Below are 12,148 nucleotides of genomic sequence, written 5' to 3'. Positions count from 1 at the left end.
TTATAAAAAAACAGATTAAAAAATCCTCCTAAACGCAGTTATTCTCTGAAATGGACAGTTTAATTTTGGTCATTTTAACATTTCACTAACATTTTGTTAAATTTCAAATTAACAAAGTTACTCTGCAGAAAATTGTATTATACCCAGCTACAATATCACCATGAAAAGAGTTCAGCACAGTAATATTGAAGCAAAAGGTATACTTTGCTATTTTGAGTCAAATACAACACTTTTCTGACCCGCTGCTGTTAATCATTTCAAGACATGTTTACATGTCTGTTTTTGCCAACCCACTTTCAGCTGTCACCAGCCCCCACAGAAAATAATAATAAACACCTAGTACACCCACAAAGAGGTAACTGAAAATGGGTTAGATGCACAGAGAGGTGTGGAAGCTCTGAGAACATAAACCATACAGCCTTACTAATCCTTTGTCATACATCTCATACTTTGACCCAACAACAACATACAGTGTTGATTTTCAGGTGCAGATTTTATTGTGGATCGTAACAAAGGTTTCAGGAAAAGCACAGGAAAAAATCATCAATAGAGTGTCTCTTACAGAGTACATAAAATATATTCTGTGAAAGATACTAATCCTGCATTTGAAGGCAACGCAGCTTAATTTAAACTAACCATTATTTTCAGATACATGTAAAAGAAGCAAGTTTTGCAAATATTCTCTTTTCTCAATTAATTTGATACTGAAATTGAGAACCACATATTTCCGTGACACTAACATTGTTGCAGAGTGTGCAGTATTAAACTGTTAGACAGAAAAGAAAATCTCATTATTGCAAAGAGATATAGTCACAGAGAAAATATCGTCAAATATAGAAAATCAGCCCTAGTAAATGTTAAATGACTCAAAGCCTCTTTGGAAAATCTGTATATGCTGAGGTACGCATAATTTTGGAATTTTGGTGCTGCTATCTCAATTTTTCATGTGATAAACCAAAACAAAAATAGCTTACTTTAAATATAACTTCCTACATAGTATTTCTTCAGCCTTTAATTGTACTTTAACTGTAAAGAGAAGACCTACACTAATTCTTACAGTAAAATGACAAAAGTCTATTAGGTAACAGTGTAGAAAATCCCGCAAGAGGTCTTCAAGGCACTGTTGTCTCTTTGGGTGCTTAGCACACACAGAGGCCATTCATGAAGGCTGTTGTGACAGGAAGACAAGAGTAACAAAAAATAGACCTAAAGCTAGTATCTAGTGTCTTAAATATCATATATATCTTTCTCTAATGAAATAAACCCCATACTTTTACAAGCCATTCTGCTTTACAACATTGTGGCTTGTGACAAGTTGTCTGCTAAATTAATCTGTAACATGAATTTAAAAACGTATTTTAAGAGAATAGGTGAGAACAAACGTCAACTGAGTAGCATTTGCCTCAGTCAATATAGTCTGCCTGAATGTAAACCATTCCCAGTACTGCAACCCTCCGCAAAACAGAAAGGACCAAATTCTCTGTTGATTTAATGCCACTGGTTTACATGGAGATATGCCAATCAGCAACTTGGCCCACAGTCAGTCGAAGTAGATGAGGACCTTAATTCCAGCACTCACTGGCCCACCCGAATTCCTGCACTATGTAGCTGCAAGGGCTGCTGCCCCCCGAAAACAGGAAGGTATCTACTGCCTAAGAAATGCAAAGAACTAGATATTCTGCAGTCAGCTCATTTAATTAGAAACTTGGTTCATCTGTACTCCATCAGAAATACAGAGTAATCCCATTTTGGATTTATATGTGTGACTCAGGTAAAGTTTTGCAAAGATTCCTTCAATACCTTTTCTTCTAGGAACTGTTCTTTATGGCAACTAATAAATACTAGTCAGCTGTGAAAGAACTCTGAAAGGAGTTGGCCTCAAGATATTAAGATTTTAGATAATTATTTTGACATCTTTTTGACATACTATTAAGAATCTGTAGCTCCCCTTTGAAAGAAATAAGTTTTGTGTGGTTGACAGAGCATGCCAGGATCCATCAATAGCAAAAGGATGCCTATCTCCAACCACAAAACAAATCTGGATACCATACTGCTGGATGCACTGGATGGGTTAGAAGTCAGAGAAGCACAGAAAACTGTCTTCTTTTGGCAGTTTTGTAATGCCCCAGCAGCAGAAATGTTTACTGTTTCTTTGGTACTCCAGGCAGGCTAATAATCTGCCAGTTTTCAGTGGACTCAGCTACCTGTGGGCCTCCATGTGACAAGGGCACAACAGACAAGCACGTTGGTCTGGTGGATGAGATCCAGATACCACCATGAGATCTTAAGGCAGTGGCTTGGATTCATACCATCTGGCTTTAGAAACCCAGCCAAAGCTTTGAGATGGCAGCCCTGAGATCAGGGGCTCCCTCCAGGACCAGAAGAGAAACTGGCCTCTCCAGGTGACTGTTCATATCTTACATGGGATAAAACCATTGATTTGGATCTATTTAACTGTATAAAGTAATTATAAGTAAAACCAGGATTGACTTAAAGCAACTTTTGTATTAATACAAACAGTGAGGAAAATCCTGCATTCAGCTGTACATCAGTATGCACTGCTGTGTATCAAGGATAAGAACATCATGGGTGTCAGCAGAATTTGGCCCAGCTTCCCTGAAGGAAGGTGCTGGCCTACATTGATTGCTGAAAAGCAAACTGTCTACAGTAGTATTCTATATTTCTATAATATTCTGTATCAAAGCAATAAATATTAGATATAATCTGTATTTAGAATTCATATTTATCTGATAGCTATTTAAATCTATACTGTCAAAAATATAAGCAGTGACTCACTCCTACATGGCAGCATATACTATTTGTGTGAATGTGTAAAAACTATCACATGGGTCTATATTTACATAGGACAATATATAGCAGATTTTAATTTACATAAATCCTTACCATAGGACAAATAATTGTGTAAAGGTTGGATATTGTTTAAATGTTTCTATGGTTCTACATAATTGCATTCAGCATGAGGTTTTCAGCATTCTGTCTCAGCTTTATGTTTTGAAAGGATGGAAAATGGGAGCCTGACTTCAGGATCTTCAATAATGTTATACCAATATAGCACGGGAATACTTATTTTCAAGTCCAGGCAACAACCAGTTTCACTGTTCCTAACCTTTTTTCCTTTACATACATAAATATCCTCTTTAAAGAAAGTGCACTCCTTAAAACAAGGGCAATCAAAATGTTTTGGCATTGTCAAGATGTAAAAGTGTGTTTCAGCTGAGCACAGTCTGCAGAAAAAAACATCATTCACTTTTTAATTTACTATTACAATTACTACTATCTAGGTGTGCAAATGAAAAACTTACATGTTAAACATCAAAATAAGCTGAAATGGCTGCTGGTATATACATGAGAATATCTGTCCCGGTTTGCTTGTTAATTCCTATCGTTTAGTTTCTCATATTAAAGATACAATGAAAACATGTTCATTTTCATGGAGGTCACAATGTCCGGTTATTTCCCTCTGTAAAAGGTAAATAATTGTTATTTTCTGTACCTCGAATTTCAGAAACTCAATTAAAAATACAGAGGTAACAAAATATTTTAATAAAGGTATTTAGAATGCTTGTAACAATCAGGTAACGATTTCTGAGTTCAGAGAACATCCAGGTATTGTCCTTTGAATTAAATATTGACTTTCCTTTAATAAAGTTGGTATTTATTTCTCAGGAGACTAATTTCTGTATCTCCCCCCCGCCGCCAGTCAGTATCAACTTGTTACTAAACATCAGTTAGTGTTCATCAAAGATACAATGGAATTGCTTGTCTTCCCTTTATGCTAATGTTGCACTGGAAAGCTTGATATTAAAAAGAAAAAAAAAAAAAAGCCCTGGAAAATTAAAAAAATACGTAATGCTTCATATAATAAGTAACATATAGCTGTTACTGACTGTTCTTGCCAGTATTGTGTTTCTTCAGACGCACAGACTCGAGCTGACAGACTGCTTCCCGTTACCTATGCCAGTTCTGCCATAGTTGGAGGACTGTGAACAAGTCTCCTTCCTGCACTAAGCAGTCCGAAGATTTCTAAATAGTCATCCAGTAATTCCTGCCTAAAAATTTTCTCCTTACTGTGTAACCCAGAAACCCAAAAATCTGTGGTTGCACTGGAGCACTTTGTTTAGAAAGGTATCTAATACTAACATCAAGACTTTTAGCAAATGATTAATTTACACTTCAACTTGTGCCAGTGCAGGTTTTGATGATTCTGGCAGTCTCCATCAGCTTCTTTATGGAAACAGAACTAGTGGTTGTTATCAGTCCAAAGGAAGAATCAACTCCCATTTCTCTTTTGTGTCTTTGTTAAAGCTAAAACCAAACAGATAACACATTATACTTGGTGATGATTAGATAAAAGTATTCTTTAAAGCCATGTAAAATGACCAAAGAACCTTACACTGTAACAGACTTCTGCAGACAAGAGCAGTTTTGACCAAAAACCGGTGCTTTTGTATCTAAAATGCTATAGGAATGTTTCTAGAAAATTAATCTTTTGTGTGTGTGTGTTGGACATAATGCAGCAAAATACATTCATCATCACACAATCAACCAAAGGGACAAATTCTAGCTCCTATTTAGCAATAAATCTAAACTTGCAATCTGGTAATCTTGTGTTTAAACTACTAAAAGAAAAACAAGCCATTTTTCTACTTTCTAATACCATGTAATAATACAAATATGATAGGGAAACTGTATTACACAGGTGCATTTGCCCAAAATGTGTACTTTGTGAAAAAGATCTCTTCCTGAACAAAACCAAGTGGCAAGCTGCAAAGTGTGCATATGCAGAATGCTCAATAACACATATTTAAAGCAGACTAACACATTATAACAAGTCTGAAGGAATGAGCAGCCGCTTCACAATTTGTACCCTTAAAATTCAAGCCTAATAGCACTGGAAATATAAATTAATCTAGTTAAGTGCTTCAGAAAGTCTCTTCTTTTTAGCTGTGATGTGAACAAGAGTATTTAACTGTTTATCCCAATGTACCTTTCTCGTAACTACAATGCAATCATCATCATGGATAGAAAATACTCTTCCCCTCCCCAGATTAGAAAATATGTATGTAAAAAATATTAAAATAGACACTCAGTACAGAATCTTACTATGATTGGCTTCAAAGGCTGATTTGAATTAAAGTTACTAAATTTTTTATATTGTTGCTCCACCTACTAAAAAATAGTGTGAAGACAGTTATTATTAAGACATTAATGGCCCCAAATACCTGCCTCCAAACCTTTTTTCTTCATAAGTTATCTTAGTTGTAAATCTACTGTTAGAATAGTAGTGCAAGAAAAATCAATTAAAAATTCTTCAGATAAATGGTTTAGTTCCTTTTAGGATAAAGATGCAGAGGAATATCGATGAAAAATATGCTAGTTATGATGCTTTCTTTGTTAATACTCCTTTATGACCCAAATCAATTCTTCACTCCACGTTCCTGTATTTGGTAAACAAATTGTACAGTACTCTCAGTGTAGACTTCAAGTCACAATTTACAATATCTAGAAAAAAGACAAGGGAAAACCAATTAGTAACTTCATTAGCTCAAAGCATTTTTCAGAAAAAGTACCTACTCTCTGCTCCCTTTCTTTGCCCAGATCCGTATCCATGAGCATTAAAATCACAAGGATACTAAGAAAGAGTAGAAATACAAACTGGCAACTCAAAAGTTGGTGTTTCAATCACTTTTAGTTAGGAAATGGCCAAGGGTGCTGATGTAGAAATGCAACCAAGGTTTAGATGCCCACGAGACAAATTGTGTCTAGGATTATGAGTGAATCTTCAGTGAGCTGTGAATGAAAAGCAATGGTTCTGAAAATGTCATCAGGCAGGAATCAGTGGAACTCTTCTCTTATGTAAGAATTGCAGGACTTGGCCCATTCTGGGCTGCAATATTTTTTATTAGGCCTAACTTCAGCAAGACAGCTAGAGGCAAGTTTACATTTTCTAAAGGATCCAAAGCAGCTAGGTATACAAGTGCCCCTTGAAGACACTTCTGAAAATACTTTGTGTCAGCTGATGTACGTGGCTGAATCAGTCCTTAGAAACTCAGTGTCTAAGGGAAAGGATTTATATGAAACAAAAACCTAACAAATACTTTCTGTTTTGAAGAGAAGGTCTTGAGAAAGTCAATATTATTCCACAAGAAATCTATAAAACAAACTGACAAGTACTACTGCAGCAGTCCATGCTAGTGCTTCAAGGAATATTCAGTCTCAGACAGGGACTTAGAATTGCCCTCAGAAAGAGCAGAATGGAATTGTCTTATCTCTTTTTGTTCACTGTCCAGGAACTCAATGTCCTAACCTTGGTTCTTGGAATTGCCCATGAAGGTGTAAAGCAGACATACTCCCATTATCTTCCAAACCTCCAAGTAAGCTGGTAAATTGTGTATATAATCATCAGAGTTTTGCCATTATATTTACGTACACTGATGTTTCTCACAGATCGTGAAGCGTTTACACTTTGAAGAATGAATCCAATCAAATCTAGGCATGGTGTCCCAGAGTATGCAGCCCTTGAAGAGCTAAAGATATTAGCTACACGGCAAACTCACATCCATGGACAAAGGGTGAAAACCCTCAAACCTAGATTTTACGCCGAGCCTATGCATGGTCGTGAAACCACGGCCACATGATTTTGTGGCTCCTAATGTATCGGATCAAAAACGTTTGGTATAAAATGAAGAGAAAATGCTAAAGGCTATAGAAAGGGCACATTGCTCCCACAACGTCATGTTATATATTCTGCAATACTGTTTGAATATAACTCAGGCAGTTTCCTCTTTCAGGCCAGCACCTTTCTTTTCTAATACAGAAACTTCAAATGAAGAGAGAGATAACTCTTTCAATCAAGTCTTTGCAAAGTTACCAGAAGACTCCACCATCACAATAGAATTCCACAGAAAGGTCCAAACTAAAAAGCATGCTTCCAGAGAAAGATGAGTTATTTTCCTTGCTACATGTGTTTGACCAACCTGTATAACATTTTACTGGTTGCAATTTTTCAAAAAGAGAAACTTGAGTTTGGCTTTGATGTACACATTTCTAGAAGTAATCTGAAAAAGCTCAAACTGCAAATGAATTCATTATAGACTATATAATCTATAGACTATAGATTAAGGTTCCGGCCATTTTTAAAGTAAAAGGTCACAGAAAGCTTTTTAATACCTTTTCAGTTATATTGCAAATAACCCAAATAAACTGTTGACCCCATAAAAATCATTGGCTTTCATACTCATTTATTTAACCGCATTCTTTTTTCCACTAAATATGTTTTTCATATTCTAAAGCACTTTTCAGCATATTTTTTCCTCAAGAACCTCAAAGAAACAGTGTAGGAATTTAAAGAGTATTTAGTATACACATTTAGGGTAAGATCCTTTTCAATACTCTTTTGCTCACTGGAAATTTTAAGTACGGGCATTGTGCCCAATGTAACAACACATAAAACAGATGTGTTTTTCCATTCACATTGGGCAGGAAGTTTCATATTAAGCATTTCAATAATTGCACAAGAAATGTCTTATATATGCTGAAATATCCTTATGGCTTGATTTATACTGGAAAAATTAGCTGTCCCCTAGAGCAATAAATACCTGAAAAATTAAATGCCATAAGAATTTTAAACCTCTATGGGGAGTAAGGGATCACAGATACTCTCTGTTTTACTTGGATCCCCAGATTTCACTATTTCCCCCTTCTTTCTTTGACCATTTCAAACATAAAAAGTTTGTGATACAGTCACCACTGGTTTAGTTAAGCATGATTGTGGATAAGAGTTCGAGAAATCAAAAAAAAAGAAAAAATAGGCTGAGTAGGTCCAGATGAAATGCATAGGCAGCATAGGCTCAATCCTGAGACCTGGTTTTTTTGTGTGTGTGCATATGTCTGCTGCTGTTATGATCTGGAAGTTGGGAGGGATGGAGAACAAGGAGAATGGAGCAGAACTTGATTCAGTGATGTGTGCCTGAATCCCCAGAGAGCCCTTACTATATTATAAGTAAAAGTCTGAGCATTAGCTTGTATCAAATCCTCAGGGAATGACAATCCAATATTATGGCAGGAAAAGACTGTGTGCACCACAGAACGGGAATCTGCAGCGGGTCTTGAAAACACATCTGTATTGATTATTGTAGTTAACCAGCAGAAGCCCAGCTACCACCTCTGTTGGGAAGAGTGGAGCAGAAGCTGCACGTCCAGCTCCTGCACGGTAAGAAGTGATAACTTCTCATTGGAGGAATCGCAAAAGTACCCTCTAACGTGGTGCATCAAGGGTTCTGTAACCACTCCGAAAAGCTGGGTTTAAACTCTGCATTTCTATGAGCACAGAGGAGTAGAGTCCTGGTCCTGCTAAAGTCAGCACCAATACCTTCATCTTCCCTGAAGACACATTTTGCTTTCAGTCTTCAGCTCCCAATCTAATTTAAATATGCATGATTAGGTCCTGCATTCAAAGGCAGTTATGTGAACATCTGAAATTCTTCTTCCACATCATCTACCTCTTTTGTGAAAATCTTGTAAATTACACCGGAATACTTGAGGATTAGTAAGAAGATGTGGGATGGGGGACAATGGAGCAATTGGAGTACCTCATATCTGCCAGTGACACCATTCACAATTGTATTTTTTTCCTTTTGGTGAATATCTGAGTATTACTGCATATGTCTGGTCACACAAACCTTACCCCAGCCCTTCAAGAAAGAAGACTTACAACATTTGGCATCTATCAGACATGTAAAACAGAGTTACCTGAGCACTTCAAAATGTATCCTGCCTTTTGCTCTTGGATTAACATTTTAACCTTCATTTAGCTGCACAATAATCCCATGAGATAAAGTCTGGATGCAACACAAATTTTTAAGGAGATACAAAAAAAATAGAGTAGATACCTTCTGGTCTTGGCTTTGGTTTTTCCAATCCACCATCCTGCATTAGCTCAAATGCAAAGGATACATTGAGGACCTAGTAATATAATAAAGGTAGTCATTGTTGTGAACTATATACAGTGTAGTATAAATGGTCAAAACAAGATGTATTTAAAGCTGCAGACCCAGATGCTCAGAGGGAAAAAATAGTCAGGGCTCCATATAGCAACTGCAGATCTGGTCCATGGAATCTAGACAATCCATTGTGGGTTTTTTTTTCTGGGTGGTGATGATGGTTTCAGAAAGACAAAAGTAATCGAAAAATAACAAGTGAATTAATTAACACCCACAGAAAAATAACTTACAAATAAGAACAGCCCACCTCCCACAAGTTTAAAAATTGGAACATGATGGCCCATGAAGAGCTCTTTGAATAGAATCTGAATCACCTGGATAGCAACAGACACTGAGGTAATGGTTGGTCTTAAAATGCTGCATTGTACATATATGTCTTTATGCTTCCAAAACCATGAAACCTTTCAAATGGTAAACTCTCGGATTTTGGACATTAAAAAAAAAAAAAAAATCAGTTCTGTCATCAAATCATGTGTATAATTCTTTATACACTTAATGAACAGTAAGTCTGATTCAATGACAGCATCACACAATGGCTGCCACAATCAGTTAATACTTGCTAACCACCCTATCATTAATGTAATTTTCACTTTTATTCCAGATAAGCATTAATACAGAGATCTTAAAAATGCTTGGAAATGGTTACCAGTGCAGTCCTCTCTTGATTTCAGCTATTTACATCAAACTTACATGGAAAAGTTCGTGTCACCCTGGTACTAATAGACATGTTTATATGTTTATGTGGTTTTAATAGAAAAATGAAATCTAATTACCTTTTGTTCAAAACTATCAGGAGTCAAGAAAAAGCTGTGCAGAGGAACAAAATAGCCTTCTAGGAGACCCATTAGCAGGACTAAGTACACACCATCTGCAAACTGTAAAAAAGACATTTCTCAGTGCACTTGCCGAAGAGTCATTCATTGCTTTGCTTAATGAACAAGATGTATATTGTCTAATGAAGAACTGTCAACAAGCTACAAATATTTTAAATTGCAAGTATAAGATCTCATCTCACTTCTTTGATTCCTTTTATTTAGTATGTTCTGTTATGCCTTCTCCAAAGCTGAACTAATGCTAGAATATATATGCAGAATAAAGTTCCTGGCAAGGGAGGTGGTCAGTGGCTTTGATCTATGCCTTCGCTTTCTACTCTGCTGGCTGTGGGGGATGGGAACAGCCACCTTTCAAGCTCTCAAAGGGCATGCATTCCCCGAGCAGAGAAAAGCAGAATCAAGGTGCAATCTCATGACTGCACTGAAATTCACTACACTGGAGGAAATAAAGGAACAAAGAGTCATCTTCATTCATGTTCTGCAAGTCTGTGTCAATTTAATTTTAAGTGTATGTAATCACAGATGGAAGATATCTAATTGATATATGTTCATTTCCAGCTAAAATAATAGCAACATCCATAAGATTTTGTTAAAGGCCTCTCACTCTTACCCCTGTGGCATCAGGTCTGTCAGTGCACTGAGATATTCTCACAATCAAATTGAGTTACCTGAAGCAACCCATCACCTCCCTGAGATAGGTAATTTTCTTTCAGCTGATCGAAATACAGTCTCTCATCCTAGGGAATACTGGTTTGGACAAATGCTTAAGGGGTTTCTAGGTATATTTGAGTAATACATTTTTTTCCAAAAGTAAACAATGCAATAAGCAAGCACAGGGAACAGCTTTCTAAAAACCCTTACACATATTTCCACCTCAATCTCTCTGTCAGACTGATAGCTATTTAAATAAACCAGAGATTCTTAATAACATGAATCAAGACATAAACTAAAGCCCATCCTGAAGACACCTGGGGTTTTTTGGTAGTGCGGATCATCCTTCCTGCCTGTCCTTGTAATTTTCTTATGATAACTGCTGCAATTGTTCACATGGGGAGGTATTAATACAGTAGGATTAAGCTTTCCTTTTAGCTTCTTTTCAGCCAATTTAGCAGCTGAGAACAAGAAAGAAGACCATGTACCACGCTATTTCTGTGGTGCAATCAAGCCTGCAGCCCAACTGTACAGCTGCCTATACACTTGACTAGCTTTACTCTCAAGAGCATATCTCCCTGAATAGAGTCATTGTAATCCCAGGCGATTGCGTGCTTCTGTAAAGGTAGGCAGGAAACAACTGTTCAGCTTGACACGGGATCAAACCAAGCGGACAGAGTTCTTTCCTGACCAAAACAAGCACAGGTTTTGCTTACAGCACTTGGCAGCACCCAAGAGGTAGCATCTGTTAATTAATTTTTATGCTAATAGCAGTACAAAACTGTTTGAGAGAAATTTAGCTGCTCTCATGATTTCTTTGCTTAATTGGTGAGGGTCTTCTTCGTACAAATATACTTAGAATTTAAGGGTCTCCCACTGAAATAACATCTTAGAGCTCAATCAATAATAATTCAGTGAAATTTCTGAATAAAGTTGGGGGCATAGTGCATAACATAGTGCAACCATCTCTCCCCTTTAAGAAAGGCTGTAAAATCCTACCTGGGTCTCCAGTTCAGTGACCTCCAAATTCAATTTATTCAGATGCTTGTTCACAAAAGTGATGAGAGTCTGAAATATGAAAACAATGTAGTGAAGGCCTATTCAGTAGGGCAGCAGCTCAACGCATGCAGCATGAACTCCCCTCAGAAGAGCATCTGCGTGAGTGAAGAGACTACAACACAATTTTTAAGTTTTAAAACGGAGATGTGACATTACAAAAAAAAAAAAAATTCCTCAAGAATGAACAGAAATAAAATTAATGCGATGTATATAAGTAAAAATACACTGTCAAAACATAGTAATTCTTTAAAAAAACCCCTTGTAGCAGGCTATAGGGAAGTGGGTAATTGGACTCCACTCAAATCTGGCAGCAGCCAAAATCCTCTAGGTCAGACCCCTGGCAGTTGTAAACTGGATACCTCTCTGGCATCAGTACACACAATCTACCAGTTGGGTTCTACTCAACACGCACTTTGTGAGAACTTCTGTTTGATGGAAACTTTGATAACTACATGTTGTTCTGTGTTCCAAAGTTAGGTTCATGCTGCTAAATATTAATGAAAAGTAACATTATAATCATGAATTTGTGTATTTGTTTAAGTATAAAGCTTAACTGCATTTAATGTATGTGAACTATGCCAA

General features: G+C 36.7%; 1 protein-coding gene across 3 annotated transcripts in view; it reads right to left on the bottom strand.

Annotated features, from left to right (window-relative positions):
• Window positions 1-474: 474 nt before the first annotated feature.
• The window catches only part of PARVA (parvin alpha), a 68,113-nt gene continuing 56,439 nt past the window's right edge, over window positions 475-12,148 (bottom strand). For 2 of the 3 annotated variants that reach the window (XM_074918047.1, XM_074918048.1), the window contains exons 10-13: window positions 11,507-11,575; window positions 9,797-9,898; window positions 8,913-8,985; window positions 475-5,523 (exon numbers count right to left, since the gene is read on the bottom strand). In XM_074918047.1, the coding sequence (XP_074774148.1) occupies window positions 5,447-5,523; window positions 8,913-8,985; window positions 9,797-9,898; window positions 11,507-11,575 (321 nt within the window). In that variant the 3' untranslated portion in view covers window positions 475-5,446. The remainder of the gene's footprint in view (window positions 5,524-8,912; window positions 8,986-9,796; window positions 9,899-11,506; window positions 11,576-12,148) is intronic. The other variant, XR_012634523.1, reaches the window with a different exon arrangement.

The sequence above is a fragment of the Athene noctua genome, chromosome 14, assembly GCF_965140245.1.
Source record: "Athene noctua chromosome 14, bAthNoc1.hap1.1, whole genome shotgun sequence".
Lineage (NCBI taxonomy): Eukaryota > Metazoa > Chordata > Aves > Strigiformes > Strigidae > Athene > Athene noctua.
This window is presented reverse-complemented; position numbering and strand designations above follow the sequence as displayed.